At 37.2% G+C, this 18,727-nt stretch overlaps 1 protein-coding gene across 1 annotated transcript in view; it reads right to left on the reverse strand.

Annotated features, from left to right (window-relative positions):
* Nucleotides 1–18,563, reverse strand: part of PAXBP1 (PAX3 and PAX7 binding protein 1) — a 30,601-nt gene extending 12,038 nt beyond the window's left edge. Inside the window, exons 1-10 of the mRNA XM_072968593.1 lie at nt 18,074–18,563; nt 16,485–16,613; nt 12,075–12,251; nt 10,438–10,659; nt 9,772–9,875; nt 8,729–8,946; nt 8,031–8,220; nt 4,202–4,325; nt 715–814; nt 512–627 (exon numbers count right to left, since the gene is read on the reverse strand). Coding sequence (XP_072824694.1) covers nt 512–627; nt 715–814; nt 4,202–4,325; nt 8,031–8,220; nt 8,729–8,946; nt 9,772–9,875; nt 10,438–10,659; nt 12,075–12,251; nt 16,485–16,613; nt 18,074–18,560 — 1,867 coding nt within the window. The 5' untranslated portion in view covers nt 18,561–18,563. The remainder of the gene's footprint in view (nt 1–511; nt 628–714; nt 815–4,201; nt 4,326–8,030; nt 8,221–8,728; nt 8,947–9,771; nt 9,876–10,437; nt 10,660–12,074; nt 12,252–16,484; nt 16,614–18,073) is intronic.
* Nucleotides 18,564–18,727: the final 164 nt, after the last annotated feature.

The following is an 18,727-nucleotide window of genomic DNA, read 5'->3' on the forward strand; positions in this document are numbered from 1 at the left end:
AACTAAGTTCCAAAGGGCCTGCACTTAATATAACTCCAAATAATTATAGCCATTGGTGGGAAATGAAGACTTTTCTTTGGAAATCCTTCTGAAAATGCCTGACATGTAGCAGCACTAACTATTCCTCTTAGTTGAATTATTCAGGACTCTCTAAACCAGGAATCTCCTTTAGGGCTGAGTGCCCTAACTTTCTAGACCATACAGGCTGCATGGGGCTGCCCCTGGGATCTGAAACATATTCTTGTCACTTTCTGAATTCTATGATGCTGAAGGCTAATATCATTTACGATGCAAGTACTAAAGAAACCCCATGACAAAGTGTTACCACTGATCTTGAGAACTCATCATGATATTCAATAATAAAAAAATGGGTGCAAGTTTCTACAATTAAGCAAAAAGCGCCTGATTCTAAAGCAGAGGCCACAAAATGGTTTTACCATTTCATGGTAAAAACCACAGCCAAGTAGAAACCCTGGTGACAACGAATCTCATTTCCAAATAAATGTCTAACCTTTTTCCAGATTGAAGTTTGTAATATCTGTAGAAGTTTCTTCATCATCACTGGACAGGCCTTCAAGGTGATCTGTCGTCTTACCAGTTTGCTCTCTGGCTTGTCTACGACGAGTCCTAAACAACAAATAACAAGCTCCCACACCGGACAAAAGGAACTCCACCCCTCACAAGCAAACCAACAGCAAGCATTGGTAGAACTACCTCCTGGCCTCCCGTTCTGCAATCCGACGCTTTGCGTGCTCCTGATACAGTGCCCGATCCCGTCCAAAGGAATCAAGATTTGGTGCCATCAGAGCCTTATCTGTAAAACAGTAACAGTTAAAATTAAAAGCCTTCCTTCAACAATCTTGAGGAAAGAGTTTGCATAGAATAAGCCATAATGACAGACTGCTTACGAATCTCAACAGCAGGGTTCTGCAGTATCTGGTAAACCAGACAGTTTTCTAGTTCAGAGCAATCTCAATATTATTGTGTTCCCACAAAAAGGAGTAGAAAAATAAACAGAGAGCTCAACAACACTACACAAATGCAACTGGGCTTAATCACTGTTCTTATGTCTACTAAGAACAGAACTAGTTTATGCTATCATGATGACCAAATAAATTAAAAATCTTAATTACTTGTGCAAAGGGAAAAATAGTTAAGATTTTTTTTAAGGATGAACTTAAGCACTAAATGTTGACTGATATGAAATGACAGCAAAGAAACAAAGGTAGGAAGGATGAAAAAGCAGCTTTGTTGCAGGAGTTTAATAATTTATTCTAATTTTTCTTTGTAGAAATTAATTCTCTATTACTATTTTTAGAACAACAGCAGAGTCAACATGTAGACTGAAAATCGTATCTAAATAGGAACAAATCGTGCTTTCTCAAACACTACTTTCAAAGCACAATGCTCTTATTTCTTTTTTTCCCCATTTTCCATCTCTATTTTTTAACTTCCAGGGCAATTCTCTAGCTTTAGTTTTCAACCTTTCTATTTAAATATCTATTTCAGTTACCACATTTTTTTAGTTTCCAAGAGATGGTTCTTACTCTTAGAATATCTCTCTTCTACAGCACCCTCTACTTGTACTATGCACAGGATACCTTCTAGCATCTCTCTGAGGATATCAATTATGTTTTAAATTTTCTCCTGCCACCTGCAGTCTTTTTCCTCAGTCCTTTGGTTCTATTGCTTTTGTTGCTCTCTGATGATCATTAACTACCTCCTACGTAAGAATGAGATTGGAAATTCCATGGAAATTCCATGGAAATTCCATAGGTGGGAGTTGTCTAACTGAGGCATATCCATCACATCACTGGGTAGAAAGTCAACTTTTTGTTGGGGCCCCCAGATGTTAGTGTCTAAGGGTTTTTTCTCTGGACCCATTCTCTTTCTTCAGAGAAGAGTTCTCGAATCTCTCGCCTAGGGTAGAGGAGGAGTGGGGGAAACATCTGTCTGTGATGCTTCCTCACTTCCTATATGGAGATATTCTTATATATGGGACAGTAACAGGAAGCAAAAAATCCAATGATGGGGGAATCACATGCAAAATGAAAGACAACAATTAAGGGCTTTGGCCTATTCTTTCCCTGGTATCAAAGATGTGTCACCAATAGCAGCAACAGGAAAAATAAAAACAAAAATTAGCTCTTATCTACTTCAGTGTATCCTAACTAACCTAGATGCTACTACTTTTAAAAGTTGTCTTTTTCACTGAGTCTTTCATTCATATTTCAGAACAGCTTAAGATATTAGGAAGTGTATTCCAGAGTTTACATTACACAAAAGATTAGTAAACAAGAAAGATGCCCCAGCTCTACCTCAACTGTGACTCCACTACACACTACAGATGAATTAGCTAAGACATCCCAAACTACAGAAGTGATTCCTGCCTCTTTAAGCAGTAGCCTTCACTAAAGAAATATTTTAAAGAAAATTCACTATAGTAAATGCTTAAAATGTTACTATATTTTTTGTAAAACATATATTGAGGGAGATAAAAGAGTAGATGACTCAAGTGATAGCCTCCTTCATTTTTGTAAGAACTGCATGCAATAACTGTGAGAAGTTTACAAATCTAAACAGATGAATTTCAGGCTATGTTTTGTTTCTTCAAAAAAAGATCAGAAAAGGAATTGATACTTTAATATCCCCCACAATTTTCCTCAACTCTTTGGCAATTAATGAATACTCCCTCTAGGATAGTATTTTTCACTTTCTCATTACCTTTCATTTCTTTCCAACTCTCAATCTAATTAACATCCATCATTCAACTCTTACTTCAAATTCCATGTAAGTAAATAGCTCCAAATTATAAAGAACAGATTATAAGCAGGAAAAGGTATCTGATGAAATGCACAGCTCACACAACCTTAACTTAAAAGGAAATTACCTCCCGTCGTAGGTATAAAGATTACCTGAAATCTGCCCCAGAAATCTGGTTCTGTCTGGATCAAAAGTGATTTGGGAGGGATGCATTAGTCACTTAGATGCCCAACATGGCAACAATCCAATTCAAACATGTGTGGCAAAAACAGAAGGTCAAAGCCACTCATATGGCTTATATCTGAGCCTGACTCATCTCTGATTATCGTATTTCCACCTCTGTATGCTGTTCCAAAACCCATCGGCACAAAGAATGCTTTCTTAGGGATCCAATGTCTCTCTAATCTAGAGGACATGCTATATGGCAAAGCATTCTTTTCAGAAAGAATAGTAACTTAGGGCCCTTTGCACCTGAAACACCTAGGGTGGCTGTTTAACATGCAGATTACTGGACACTACCCAAGACCTGGGGACAGCACCAAGAAATCTGCATTTTAAACCAATATCATGGGTAATTTCAATGCATACTTCCATTTAATAACTGTTGACATAGGGACCAAAGAGATGACAAAAGAAGCCACAAGAAATTCAATGAAGGAAAATTCCCAAGCATCCAAGAATACAGAGGGCAATGAAAAAATAGAATTAAAAGGTTTAAAATGTCTGATGTTTAAAGAATTTCAGCTAAACTATTTAATACGAGGTTTCTAATTAATTTTGGTTTTTCAATTAACACATGTAATGAAAGGAATATAAATTCAATTTCCAAATTTTTACATTAGAATTTTAAGAAGTGTAGGAATCAACTGATCTGCTAAAAAACCCAGTATATAAGGCAAATTGGAAAATATTAAAAAAATGTAAATACAAAAAATTTTGCTTTATCCAAGGGGTGAAACTCAAAACTCCCCTAATCCTGGAGTTATATCGTTTGTTATATAAAACTCCCCCCTCCCATTCAAAAATTCTCAATTCCTAGTTAAAAAATCTTTGCTATGATCAACAATAGCATTTGTATCAGTGTTATAAACAAGACAAAAATGGGGGCAAAAATCAATTAAGAGTCAAATAAACAGTGGTTTTAAGATAAAATACTGACAATGTCTTTTCTATACTCAAAAGAATGAAAAAATATACCCAAAGAAGAGTAAGACTGATAGAATACTAGTGCATGATTTGAGCTCCTTTGCGAGCTATTTTTCTCAAACACAATCTAAGCACATGCTATTATAATTTTTAGATCTACCTGACACAAGAACAAGGAAATTCATTTCCTTAAAAAAAAAAAAAAGGCTCTGAGATGTCTAATTTTCAGTTAGGATGCACTAAGTAAACAAGGTTGTTTAATGAATAATAAAAACCTTCAAGATGGACTGACTTGAATGGCTTGAAAACTCCGAAGATTCATCTTTAATATCATCTTGTCGTCTTTGGACAAGGCGGGAAGCTCGCTGTTTGTACAGCTGATGTATTGCTGATTCAAGTTCATTAATCAGTGGCACCTGTAAAAATACAACACACTCCGTAACACCAAACTCCTCAGCTGCTTATTTATTTGAGGGTTCCATATTATTTCCGGATTTCTGAAAAAGTACCCTCTGGACAGAATAACCATGAATCCCTAATGGGACACAAATAGCAATTCAGTTTTAGGATGTTTGGGAAACACCACTTCTTCTTTTAATCCATATACAGAGCTATAATGTCCAGTGCCTAGTTATTGGAGCAAAAGTTTGGTTAGGAAACTTAACACTTTAACAGTAGTAAAAAGAGCAAGTAAAGAAATGTCAGAAATTTTAGTGCTTTTCTTTTAAAATAAAGTATTTGGAAGAACTTTTTGAAAGTCTATTTTTAATTTTCTAGCAACGTGATCTGCCTTGCAATTTTTATAGTTTAAAATGAACCATTATTGCAGTGTGACACCAAAAAACATGAAATGGCTCTGAGTAGACAAGAACAGGAGTGTGCTAAATGCCCAATTTTGAACACTTATATTGCTCTGCCATTCATGTGTACCAAGTACCTTACAGTAATGTTACACTATTTTGCAGCTGTGTTGTACATTTTAAATGTGAACTGTATTCATTTACATTAATAAGGTAAATAAAATTTCTATCACTAACCTATCTAAAATCAATCTATTTCAAACTCAGAAAGTTCTTCTATTCTTATCAAATGTTTAAATTTTTCCATATTCGTAATTATAAAATCCTTTGCATGAACCGCCAGTTTACAAAGTCAACAAATTTTTCCAGGTTATTATCCACAGCTAAGCATTCACTTGGTTCATATGGAATACATAAGCTTATAGAATGAAACCTAACTTAAAAAGAAGAAACCAGAAAACTTTCTCTTTATAAATACCTCATGTTATAACCAAATGCTATGAAACTTTCACAAAACACTAACAACCACTACACATACCTGAGGAAACCAGAAATTCTAGTTTCCTGATGGTTAGTACAAATGGAAAACACATTATTTAGAGTTTGGGAAACACTGGCACCAAGTGTTATAGCAGCTTCCTGAACTGAACAGACTGCAAATGGAAATAAAAAAAGGCAGGTGGAATATAAAGATGTCTGTAATAAAAGCAATTTCATACACTTGCATAATTCCATTGCAAAAGCAGCAAATGTTCAGAGGTCAGAATGATGGAGTTGTTTTATTCTTTAATATGCCACACCATGAGGAACAATGTCCCCAAATTTGCATTGATTATCTTGATATTAGCTGAGCCCAGAGACTCTAAAATTTACTATCATTGATTTTTAAAGTAATTACTTCCACATTATTGTGACTTACACTTTCCCACCCCCTCATTTTTTCAAACCACGCAGTACTAAAGACAAGTGTACCCATGGACCTATGATGCATTCTTTTAGTCCTGGAGATTGTTAACACTCCTCTACTGTAAGAACTACATGCCTGAGATTGCATCAGACAGAATTTCATTATTCAATTTATAGTTACAATTCTGATACTGTAATTTTTTTTGTTTATGTACTTGAAATACTTTTTAACAAAGCCCAGAGGAAATTTTACTGAGAATAAGAGCCCTAAAATACATTTCCAGCTCTCATTCATGTCTCTTAACAATACAATTTATCCCAACTGCACCATGACAATTTCTTTACCCTCTCCAAACTCAAAACTGTTATTAACTATTATTATTTCAGGAACAAATTTAAGGCAAAGAACACAAGGAAGATGACTACAGGAAAATAAAACAACAGAAAGTTAAAATGACCTGCAACATAATTAAAAATCTAAGTTCAAAACCACTTAAATTTTTATAAGCGGAAAAGGCAAAAAGAATATCTATCTTTCTATGGCCTTACCCTGAAACAATACTTTTTATAGTATAACTGAAATGAATATTCAAATCTATCCAATTATTCCTAAATATTTCCAAAATGACAATTTATGACAATAGTACCTCAGGAGTGGTCTCTAATAAAACCAAATACAGAAGAAAATGTCAAAACGAATTAACACATCTTTAAAAGAGGGGTTTATCTACCTCTTTTATTAATAGAGTAGTCACTATATAATAGATAAGGTTTAAGAACTGCTCCAAACATTTATCTAAATAACTCTAAGAAAACATATGAACACAATCTAAGGAACAGGGTAATCAAGGAGAGAGAAAGTGTACTACTGTTTTTAAAATAATAAGCAGTTGAAAACTATAGGAACTAGATGGACCTAGTACCTAGACTAGTACCTAGCCTCTTTCACTGAAACATGGTATACTCTGTGATCATATTATTGCCAGGATTTTTTAAGAGTTCAGTTTGCAATTACAAGTGTATGAGTTTACTCAAGTAAGTTCCAAAGCAAAGACCAAGGTACTTCAAGAAAAAGCTCCACAAAGACAAACTTCACTTACAAAGTATGGTCTAAAACAAAGATCCTTTCTCTGGTCACAGAAGATTTTTAGACCAGCCCCCACCACCATGCCCGCTTGGCTCAAAAGGGCTTTATCTGAAGAACACAACCACCAGCTCTGACCCTTCTGTCCGCTTCCCATTTTGACTCTAGCCCCTCTGCACAGAGTCTAACCCATGTTTCTTTCTCACCCCTGTACTTGTCACCCTAAGCCACAGATCTGCCACAAGGGATACTGTAGCTCAGAATGTAGCTGCTTCTCCAGAAGTTAAGCACAAAACCATGAACCCTTCAGAGAAGACTTGGTGAATGCTGTCTCAGCCTGGATCTGACCACAGACAGGTTGGAACTATTAAGACCCATTAGGAAGATAGTCTGCCATTGTTCTTTGGCCAGCCTTTGCCCTAAGGGTATACTGAATTAACCAACAGCGATAGTAAGAGTTAAAATACTCATTTAAACATACTATATGCTTACAGATTCTATGCTAATTCACATAGCCAAGAATAAGAGAAAATGTGCCTTCGAAACCTGTTATCTCTTGAAAGTATAGAGACAGGATATTCAAAAGCACCATATTTTAATTTTTTTTTTTAAAGAGAAGGCTAGAAAGTCCACAGGTGCCTACAAACCAATGCATCAAACAATACATTTATCTTAAAAGAAAAATCAATTAAAAGGTTGTCTGAGAAAAGGATTCTGTGTGCAGCTAATTTTTAAAATGCAAACAACAGAATGCAAATAATTGTGCCAACTATCATACTAAAAAAAAATGAACTTAGAAGAAATGAGACCTTAAAAGAAATTATGGCCAGTGAATGGTTTCTGAAATGGATAAAGCAGAGGCTTATTCAGATGAAAACTATCAGCAGCAATGGCAATCAATTTTATCTAGGATAAAAAATAAAAACTAACAAAATTTTGCAACTTTATGCATATTTGGAATTACTTGTAGAAAAAGTTTAAAGATAAGTTTGGATCTGACCACAAAAAAAAAAATTCTATCAGATGAGTCTCTTATAGTCTAATATTCAAGGCCAGACCAATTATCTGCCATTACATTAAGACAGGACTTGCCAAAATCTTATTTAAATATGCTTTGAATTATCTCTTTTTGTTTTCAACAAAGGTACTAGATTAGCCCCTAGGATAGAATGTCGCTAATGAAGTGAAGAAAATGAGGCATGACTTTTCATCTCTTTTAAAGCTGAATCCAGTGGGTATTTTCTGAGAAATATAGAAATGATCTCTACAAGGCTGTCTAGACTTCCCTAATTTTGCCTTATTCAAAGAGATTAATATTTTTGCATTCTTACCTTTTCACTGAAACACTCAAGCAAGTCTTGGACATACCCTCGCATTTCTTGCAAAAATTTATACCGTTCACCAATACCCCCAGAAGACCCTTCTAATCTTTCAATAGCCCTGGTGGAGTCCACTCGGCTTTGCAGATGTTTCTCATGCTGCTGTCGATTTGTTTTGTGCAGCTCTTTCATGGAGTCCAACCTTAAGAACAGAAAAGGATAAATATAACACATTTACATCCAAAAGTCTATGCTGTCAGGACTCTTGCAAAATTATAATAATGCACTTAGATCCACTATTAGAATACAAAAATGCATGGAGTGGATCTTTTCATTTGTACTGCTTTTTTCTCCAAAAGTGGCAGTTTACATACTTCATATAAAGTTATTTGGTGGGCTAACCAAAAATCTCACTGTTTTGCTTTTCCCCCCATATCTTGACTACACTTTTTCAGAGTCCAAGAGGTGCAAACTCAGAACTGTCTTCAACAAGACCATGGAGTGGCATTTTTAAAAACTTTTCGAGGCTTCCACAGAAGTAATCCAAGAAGGTAGCAGAACCAAGTATGAAGTCATCTTCTGTTTAGCTTTTGAAGGTGGGCCAGTGAATCTTCTTTGCCGATATTCTGCATCTGCTGCTACCCCAGACTACATGTTGCCTGAGGGAACAGAAAGCTAGGACAGGTCTTTAAGAAGTTGATCTGCCCTACCTGTCTTTAAGCTGTTTCTTTACCAAATCAATAGTAACGGGAGTCATCTCATTACTGGGAGTTTTGAAAGGGACTGTATTATCTGTTTTTTGAGATTTGGCATCTGATGATCCATAGGCGGTATAACTATAAGGAATGCCATAGGATGAACCGTAAGGCATTGTCTGGTAAGTGTTCTGGTAGTACATATTCACTTCAGTGGGCTGACTTGCTTGAACCTAGAAAAGAAATGGGATAGAAATGAAAACTAGTAGTAAAACTATGAAAATAATCTCATGCTTTTGGAGTTAAAAAAAAAAGCAAAAATTACACCTATTTTCTAAACAGTATAAAATAAATAATCACAGAGCTCCTTAAAATCAAATAAAAGTAGGGATAGATGAAAGTTCTAAGTCTTATGGGATTACTGGATTCATTTCTAATAATTTTCAGAAAAACAGTATCAAAGAAGTTTAGAGTTAGAAGGGACATTAAATTATGTCAAAACACTAGTAATAAAAATAGCTTACATTTATGCAACATTTCCATTGCACTATTTACTTCTATAAAACAAATTGTTGTAACTATTTAGGAAGATATTTTTCATCTACAGTGAGTTACTGCATTACTGAGAAATACATCTTCTACAAAATAATTTTTAAAGTCAGAAAATAAACAAGCTATATGAGAAAGAAACATTTTATCAATACAGTGGTCCTCATACTTGAGTGAGCATCAGAATCACCCAGAGGGCTTATTAAACAGATGGTGGGGCCCACCCCCAGAGCTTCTCATTCAGTAGATCTCACTCAGGAGGGTGAGAGAATTTCCATTTCTAACAAGCTTCCAGATGATGCTGATGCTGCGGTTGAAAGAACACTTTGATAAATATTTAACTAAGAATCTAGAAATTCTTTCACCATGTTGACTGTAAAAAGCAAAACATAATAGTTTCTTCTAATAGCTCAGTCAATTCAATATACAATGTTTTTACTTCAACAAAATACAACAAAAAATTTTAAAATTAATTTCTTAATTTTTGAAGTTTAATTCTTTCATCTTACCTGAGGGATATTAATTCCTTTTCTTATCTGCTCCTGTTCCCATCGGCTGAGCTCTTCATCTTGTTCTCCAGTTACTAAAGCATCATCATCACTCCCCTCAATACCTACAGCCATAAGCAGCAAAGAAATGTAAATTACACCAGAAAAGCAGTGATGGAAGGGATGCTATTTTACATTTATTAACACAAAAACTAAGCAAAACTATTGGTATTAACTCAATCTTACGAAAATTAAATGTCTATTATGATCTCCATCTCATTTGATACAAACTTTGCTTGTCTTATATACAGTATCCCTTAGCAGATGGCAGCATCAATGTAACAGTTAAAACCTTAGATAGGTTTCCTTACCTCTGTGAGCTTGACATGAATTCAACAAAGGGAAGAACAAAACCTAACGCCTCCTAAGAATGTTGAGCCAGTTATGTATCTCTACGTATGTCAGGTGCTTAGCACAATACTGGTCACACTGTACTCAATAAACAATAGCTATCAAAACCATGCTCTACTTTTCAAAAAATCCCAGTGAGACACTTGTACCCAAGCAAGAATGGTTCTATAACATTAAACGTAGTTAAATAAATATAGGTACTTTTTATTTGACTTTAGTATCAAATCATATTTAGTAGCATTGTAACAGGCTTATTGTCCCATTAAATCAAGTTACCTATTTCCTCTGCAATTTTTTGTCTTTGTGACTTTTCCTTCACAGAAAAAACTATACGGCGTTTCTCATCATCATCTTCGTCATCGCTGGCATCATTCTCATCTTCTCTAACAAGGCGGCCTTTCCCAGGCTCACTATCATGAGGCGTGAAATCCCCCAACTCCCGGGCCATCTGACGCTTTTTCCTTGCAGCATGTATAAAAGCTGCATCTGGAATTTCTCCTGGAAACAGTTGGTAAGGATTATAAACTATAAAGTATTAGGGCATATGTTTCTATTTTCTTAAAAATATAAAAGATAAAAGAATTTCACCAAGATAGCCTTGCATAGTGATGTTCTAATGTTAGTTGCTTGCACCCCCTTCCCAAATTGTGCTGTGCAATCCAACTGATTTATTTTTAATTTAGTTTAAATGGAAACTAAAAGTCACTAAGGAGACTAAAAAGTACACATAATGGCAATATGTATGGGAAGGGAGAGAAGGGAAAATATACTAAAGCAGTTAATTTTAATAGTAATTTTTTTTCATTTTTTAAAAAATAAGCAAAAGTAATAAAATCATTACTAAACTAGGAAACAGATAAAAACAAGGTACCCACAATTTTTTACAACGCTAAAAAACACCATTAGATTTCAAATATATTTCTCTTGCAAATAGTTTTCCGTTCACCTGTAAGCACACTGAATATATAATTCTCATCAATTTTTCTTCATATTAAAGTAAGCTTTTTTCCAAGTTGCTAAGTATAAATTTTAATTGCTTAACAACACTCACTCCATAGACAAAGTATAATCTACCACATAACCAAACTGACATTTTTACCTACAGTAAAAATTAATGTCTTGCTACTTTTCTAATTGTTATTTAAATAGCTATGTAATATCCCATCATGTAAATGCACCTTAACTGACTAATCCATTCCTCTTCTGCTAGACATTTTATCTAAATGTTGCTCATTGCAAACAATGTTGCAATCAAAACATTATTTCCTTGGGATAAATTTCTAGCTATGGAATTACAGTACAGGGTCAAAGCGTAAGAGTATCTGAAATCTACTTATTTGTATTGTCAAACGGTTTCCCATAAGGACTGTACCGATTAAAATGCTGCTGGATGTATGTACAGTATTTTCTCAACTTTACCAACACAGGGGGAGCGCTTTTAAATTTTATAGACATTAATGAGTTAAATGGAAATTCTTCATAATTTAAATTTGGCTACCAAGCACTTACTCAAAAGCTGATTAGCCAGTGAATAGGTCTGCAAACTATTTCCATAAAATAGTTTAAAAAAAAAAAGTGTGAACATAAAATAGCTAGTTTTGCCTTTAGGGACAGTTCTAAAAAAGTTAAAAATCTTCATCTGAAATTCATAAAAAAAGACTTTAATACCATTTACCTATTTACTTGACTGATACTTGCTTTGATAACTGCCTGTCTGAGGATGAACTTAGAAAGTTGGGAAGTTTCTAGTTCTCTCACTTTCTGTATTTGCAAAAGGAAACAAACACCTTGGCTTCTAACAGGGATGTCATAAGAAATACCACTTAGCTAACACCTTCCTTAACAACCATCTTTACAGATGGCTCATTCCTGAGGGCTTAATTCAGTTGTGAGAAGTATTTGCGAGCACACACCTGGACGGAGAACGTTCAAAGAAGATAAAGCATTTGAAAAGGCTCCGCCAGCTTTTGGCTTTTCTTCCTCCTTCTCGCTTTCCATATCCATTTCATCTTCCCCATGTTCACTGATGATAATTCCATCTTCTTGATTGGTGTCCTTAACATGACCTGTTTTGTCCAAAGGTGGTTCGTCTACATTTTTGAAAAAGTAATTGAAATATATTTAAAACAAAATCCACAGATTAAGGAGATACTCTTTCTCCTATTATGGGCTTGATTCATTAAAGCCTGAATTACTTTAATTGTTTATAAAAAAATTCAAATTACTGATGTGTGAAAATGAAATACCACAACAGACACAACTGAGAGGTAAAAATAATAGGGGAAACGGATGCATGAGACCCTGCTCAACCCCTAGCTCTAGTTAATTTTATCAAAATGTTACTAGTTTATCAAAACTAACCGTTCCTTCCTCTAAATTCCCATAGGTAACTGTCTGTACCTCTTGGAAGCATTATTTCACTTTATATGTCATTAATTAATTAAACTTTTAAGCCCATTCAAGGCAGCTTTCTATCAAGAACGAAGATTAAAGACCAGATAAACCTCTCTGTAGTCAACACTTACAGGTTATCTTCTAAGTTCACAACCATTTGTCACCTATCACCTTAAGGGGTGAGACCCAAACATCACTTTTACACTGCACAAAACTCTGACTCCACTGCATGACCAAAGAGCGGATTGTGTTATGTTTTAAGAGTGGATTTGTGACTGAACCTAATCTTTCTGGGAATCTGGAACTGGGACACAGAAACAAGTCAGAGACCAGGTGGTACTAAAACTCACATGCAAACTAGGAAGGGAGCTGTGGAGCAGCCCCACGGACAGAGAAGAGAACTAATTCTCAGGACGTTCCTGAAACCAGTTTCAAGACTGCTTTCCTGCCACAGGGTTCCGGGAGGCACCACTTGGTTTTACTTTACACCAAGTGGTTTACTTTACTTGTAATTAAACAGTCCTATTACTACCTTCCAAGCCAGGCAAAAGTCAGAAAGTGTTTTCCACCTTGAAGCACTGAACCTAACAATGTTCACAACAGGCACAGCGAATATAATGAAACAGTTAAAACAAAAGTTCATTCTAAATATGAAAGGTGTACTTCTGTTGTGTCCCTAGAATGTTTCCTTCCCAAAAACTGCTTCAAAAATTCTCAATTCTTCTCAAACCATATTCTACTTCCCTAAAGAATTCCAGGGATAATTATCACCACCACCCCCCCTCCTTAACTTTGCTGATAAGATTTAGGTCACTGTTTTAGGCTGTCTCACTTTATCAGACATATAAAGACATATGCTGTCAAGAACTACCCATTTCCTTCTGCTCTAAATCTAACTAAATCAATGGCTTTTAATAGACAAAACAGAACTTCGAAAGTTTTACAAGATCAGATATTCCCAGATAATGATTTCTGCAGTCCTTAAAAGACTCACTATTTCAACAAGTTTCCAAGTATTTGCTTGTGACTGAGCATACACAAGTCTAAAATACGGTGACAGCTGAAATTTTTGTAAGTTGTCAGGCATTTTCCTTCCAGACATCTTTATATGAAAGAGATGCCAAATAACCTTTTTCTAGGCTACTCTTGTGCCTCAATTTCTTTGACAACTATTTTAGCAAACTTGCTCTCACAAATATTCTCTTTACTTTGAATTTGGTCAGGCCCTCCCTCTCCTCTCTTCTGTCTACAGACACAGGCTTCTCTTTAACAACAGAACTTCTACTTGATTCCAGTTGTCTCTCTAGCTATTATCCTCTACTTCTCTCTCTGCCCAGCTTCCCAAAGCAGCAGCGTGGACCTGCTCCCTACGACTTTCTCACCAATCTGCACACCTGAACCCTGGCAAGTGGCCTTTGATTTCTCCCATTCCACGCTCACCAGTTAACTCAAAAGCTGCAGCCACAGCTAATTCATACAGTATCACTGAGCAATTTAGCAAAAGATGTTCCTTCCTCCCAACAGGCACACAGCCTGGCTAGTAAACTAGCCTCTTTTGCCAGATGCCCTCCCTTAAGAAAAAAAACATAGCAACCCTGGCAATAGCCCTTCCTCAGCCTTAACTTTTCCTGACCTTTCCCGTACTATTTCATATAACTGACAATCACCACCCTGAAACTTTCCTATCTTTTCTCCTTTGGACTTTATGATTCTTTCCTCTCTTCAGCAAATCCTCTTCTCTATGTAACGCTTATTATAGGCAGAAGTTTTTGGTTCAAAGGAATTTTTCTTTTATGCTATTCCTTTATCAATTTCATTTACTTTTGGTTTTAATTATCACTTCAATGTACCTAAATCTACATCTCCAACTATTCACTGGCTCAAATCAAGACAGTGATTCAACTTGAACTCAAATTCAAGTTTAAAAGTGAACTCACCACTGTAGGAATATCACAAAATAGGTTTTCCAAGTTGATACTCCCCTAGTTTTCAAATCAATGCACCTCTGCCTATCTCAGGAGGGTTGGGGTAGGAAGAGTTCAGGACTGTGAGTTGATTAATGAAAGAGCTCCAGAGAACCAACATTTCAGGGATGACAACTTATAATACAGAGGCTCTACCTTTGGGGAGGACATTAACTGAGTTATCTGGTGAGTGGAAAATCAGTTTTATGAAAGCAGAAGACAGAGAAGGTCACAGAAGGTGGCCTCATAAACCTCTTACTTGCTTTAATTTCTAAACTCAACACTGAATGGTCCTTTCTCGATTCTCACTTTTCCTGATCTTTCTTATATGATTTCATTATACACAGCTGCTTCTCAAATGGTTTGGAAAAACTGAAGCAGCTTCCCAGACTCCAAAATAATCAGTTCCCCTAAAAATACTCCTCCTCCCACCTGCATTCCCTATTTCTGTATGTAATATATAATTATTCACTCAGTCACCTGGCACAAAAGCTCAAATTTGACTATTTCTTTTCAATCCAATAGTTAAAGCACTCAAGTCGACCAATCCTTCCCTTGGAATACTTCTCAAATAATCCCTTTTTTTTCCATTTCCATTTTTTTCCATTTCCCACACCCATAATAAACATTTTTAACTCATCCACAATTTCCAACCGAGTCAAGAAAAGCCTCAGTCTTGCTCAACTGAGACCTTTTTAAACCCACTATTAATGGATCAAAGCTGGCCCTTGCATTTAAACTGCTTTATGCCTCCAATCTCTCCTTGTGCCAATACATGCTGCATGCTAATACCAGGTTAAGGTTTCAAAAGGCATTTGTCATGTCACCATCTCAGCAGGTCACTGAATACAGCCAACTCTAAACCCCTTACTACATACTAAACATCCTTCACAATCTGTCAACAACGTATCTTTCACCCTAAACCTCTGCTTCCTCCACAAATCATCTATTTTGGCCGTCAGGTGTACTTGCTTCTTTCCAAAGCAGCCTAAGTCATTTTAATCTTTGGTAATATCCCCATACACTCCCTAGTTTTTGGAATTCAAATTATCAAAGATCCAGCTTCAAATTCTACTTTATCTATAAGACATTCCTTGACCCACCTCTTTAAAAAGAAAGTGGTTAACCTTTAAGTCACTCATTGGACATTTTGCCAAACACTGGGGTCCAGTTATACATTTAAGTGATGCTGTCTCCAAAATTAGATTGTAAATTTGAGATATAATGATATACTTTTTCACATTAAGCCTGTAGTGGAAAACCTAGGAAACAATAATTTTACCTTGAATTCCATAAAAGAAAGATTTCCCTAAAGCATTTGCATGAGAGTAACTCAGACCACAGCATATTATAATGAAACGACTTTCCTAAGGACAAATAACTGCTTAAAAATTTTAACTGAGGTTGTGAGAGGAAGCAAGAAATGTCTATACAATGTAGGCAAGCACCATCCACTGAGGAGTCTTCATCTGCGTATCTGACAAGGCTGCTGAATGGGAGTATTATCAACATTAGACCTAGGACATTCCTAAAAATTCCCTAAGAATTAAACCAACTGTGTAAATAACACCAAAGAAACTGAAAACTTGTCTCAGCGAAGTACATTTACAGGAATTTGCACAGTACTACTTCAAATAGGAATAAACCTGCATCTCAGGTTTAAGTGGGAAACCTCCTTTCTCTGTCCAACAGGAATCTGAACACAAGTAAAAAAAAAAAAAAAAACCAGGAGAAGATTTAGTCATTGTAGCTGAAACATTCCAGCCTAATGGTTCAATCTTTTGAAAAAATGCACTTACAATGCAATTGTGTTAGAATTAAATAAAAGAACTCAATCATCACTCAACTTTGAGTCTTGACAAAGACAAAGTCAAATGAACAAGTTCACTATATATACCAAACCCATTCAATTTCTATGAGAGTTTCATTTTGTCATTTCAAAAGAATTTTATTAGTTTGACTTACTGTCAGCTGATGAGTTGAGTTCTGTCTTAATCTTCGATTTTTCAAGATCTTCTTTATATTCTTTCTTAAGCAATTTTACTATCTTTTTGCTATAACTTGATTTCTTCACTTTGAAAACTTCTTCATTTTCTTAAAAAAAGAAATTAAATGAAGTCTGTAGCAACCATTTTCAGACAGTATCTTCCATTTTAACTTTAAAATTTAAAGTGTACATACTCATACAGTCCAAATCACTACATAATATGAAGTTATTTCAAATCTATCATAGGCTCTCAAAAACTGAGTCAACTTCTTAATTTGCAATAATGTCAAGTTGAGACTTTTAAAAAGGTGTTAACACACGTAACTGAACAAAATTTTCCTGTCTCTTATTGTCTCCTTAAATCATATATTTCAGGAGGAAAAAAAAATTACTGAAAAAGCACCTAGTCATCAAATTCTTAAGGAATATGAAACAAAATATCCAAAATCAAAAGGTGCCAGTTAACAGAGCTGTCAAGTCTGAGTAACTTTTTTGATTATAAAGTGACATGTTATTTCAAAGACTAAACTGAGGACTAACCACTTTTCAAAAGTGAATTTTAATGACGTATCCATCATCTTCGATTCGAAAAATTTTAAATCAAACACACTTGACCAAACTGCCCCTATATCCTCAAAAACAAAAATGTGGCTGTACTCCTCTCAAACTTGAAATAAAAAATAACAGAAAGGCCAAAGAGAAACTCTCTATTACTGGAAACAAGAAAGTATCATGCATCAAGACGCAAGAGTGGTTTCCAAAAAATTTTAATTTCTTTTTGCGTAAAGTGGACTTAATTGAATTATATAAAAACACACTGAGCACTTCTGGAAATAAAATGATTTAAGGCTCATTTATGATCAGAAACCTAAATCCACTGCAGCCTGGCCCCTCACACCGGATTGGACAAATTGCTTTCAATTACCATTACACCTCTTCATTGTTCAAATGTCAATGCAAGGAAAGCCACATATTTGCAGCTCTATTCACTTTTACGGGGAAACTGAGGCTCAGCCATCGCAGGGGACTGGCCCAAGGTCACCCTGAACCAGAACTTCAACTCCAGACTTCTGTTCCCAGACTTACTTAGTACTACTCTTCACAAACCCGGCCTTCCTGACCAAGAATGTCTGACCAAGACCAGGATGCCAAGAGGCGTGGGCACCGTGACCTGCACAGGGCTCAAGGAACGTGCCAAGACCAGTCAGGACACTCGACTCAAGTTCTCCCTAAAACACCCGCCAGGAAAGAGGTAGGGCAGGGGACACTGAATTTCCACTTGAAAAACCCAGAATGACTGATCTGAGACCGGGCCCCTCAGAATAGGAAATGCACGGGAGGACGGTGAAGAGGAGGCGGTAGTTAAGAAAAGGCTGGTGGCGGCGCGGGAACGCGTTCCCTGCCGGAACAGAAGGCCGGAGGCGGGGAAAACTGTGCAGCAAGTCGGGCGGGAAGGGGATCGGTTCCCGGGCGCTGAGGCTGGGCGTGCAGGGAATGTGGGCACCCGAGGTGGGGGCCCGGGGTAGGGATGTCGGAGTCCCGTGGGGGGTCCAAGAGCCGCAGTTACCTTCGTCCTCGTCCTGGAAGCTGAGCAGGCTGGCCCGCGGCACCTCTTTGTTCTCTCGCTGTCTCTTGCGCGGCTTCAGCCCATTGCCAGGCTCTGCGCCGCCCGGGAAACAGCCCCCAGCCTCAATTCCGGGGCCCGGGGTCAGCGCGGAAGGCGGTGGCAGCCCCGGGCCCAGCAGCGACTCCCCCCCGGGGGCCCTGTCGCCGCCGCCGGGGCCCGGCTCTTCGCCAGTGCCCGGTGGCGGCAACAACGGCGGCGGCTCCTGCTCCTCATCACGCTCTCGCTCCTCCTCCTCCGAGTCATTCCGCTTGCGCACGTTCACTCGCCGGGCCTTTCGGAACATTCCTGTGGCCCGAACGGAGGTCTCACACCCGATCCTACACCGCGGCTCCGGCAACACTGAGCTCGCGACGGCGCACGCGCGCTCTCCGGAGCTCCAGCCGGGTCCGGTCTTCCCTCCAGCTACCGCGCTCCACTGAGTGCGCATGCGCTCCCGCTCTCACTCCTTGGAGAGGTCTCCGCGCCTCTCGCGAGAGTGTCAGCTTTTTGCACCGTCCTCTGCTGGCCTGGAAGACTATTGGTACGAAACTGTGGGACTCCCATGCTATCTGACAGGTCACAAAGAGGATCATAGAGATGAGAGGAAAGAGTAAA

This window comes from Vicugna pacos, chromosome 1 (genome assembly GCF_048564905.1).
Source record: "Vicugna pacos chromosome 1, VicPac4, whole genome shotgun sequence".
NCBI lineage: Eukaryota > Metazoa > Chordata > Mammalia > Artiodactyla > Camelidae > Vicugna > Vicugna pacos.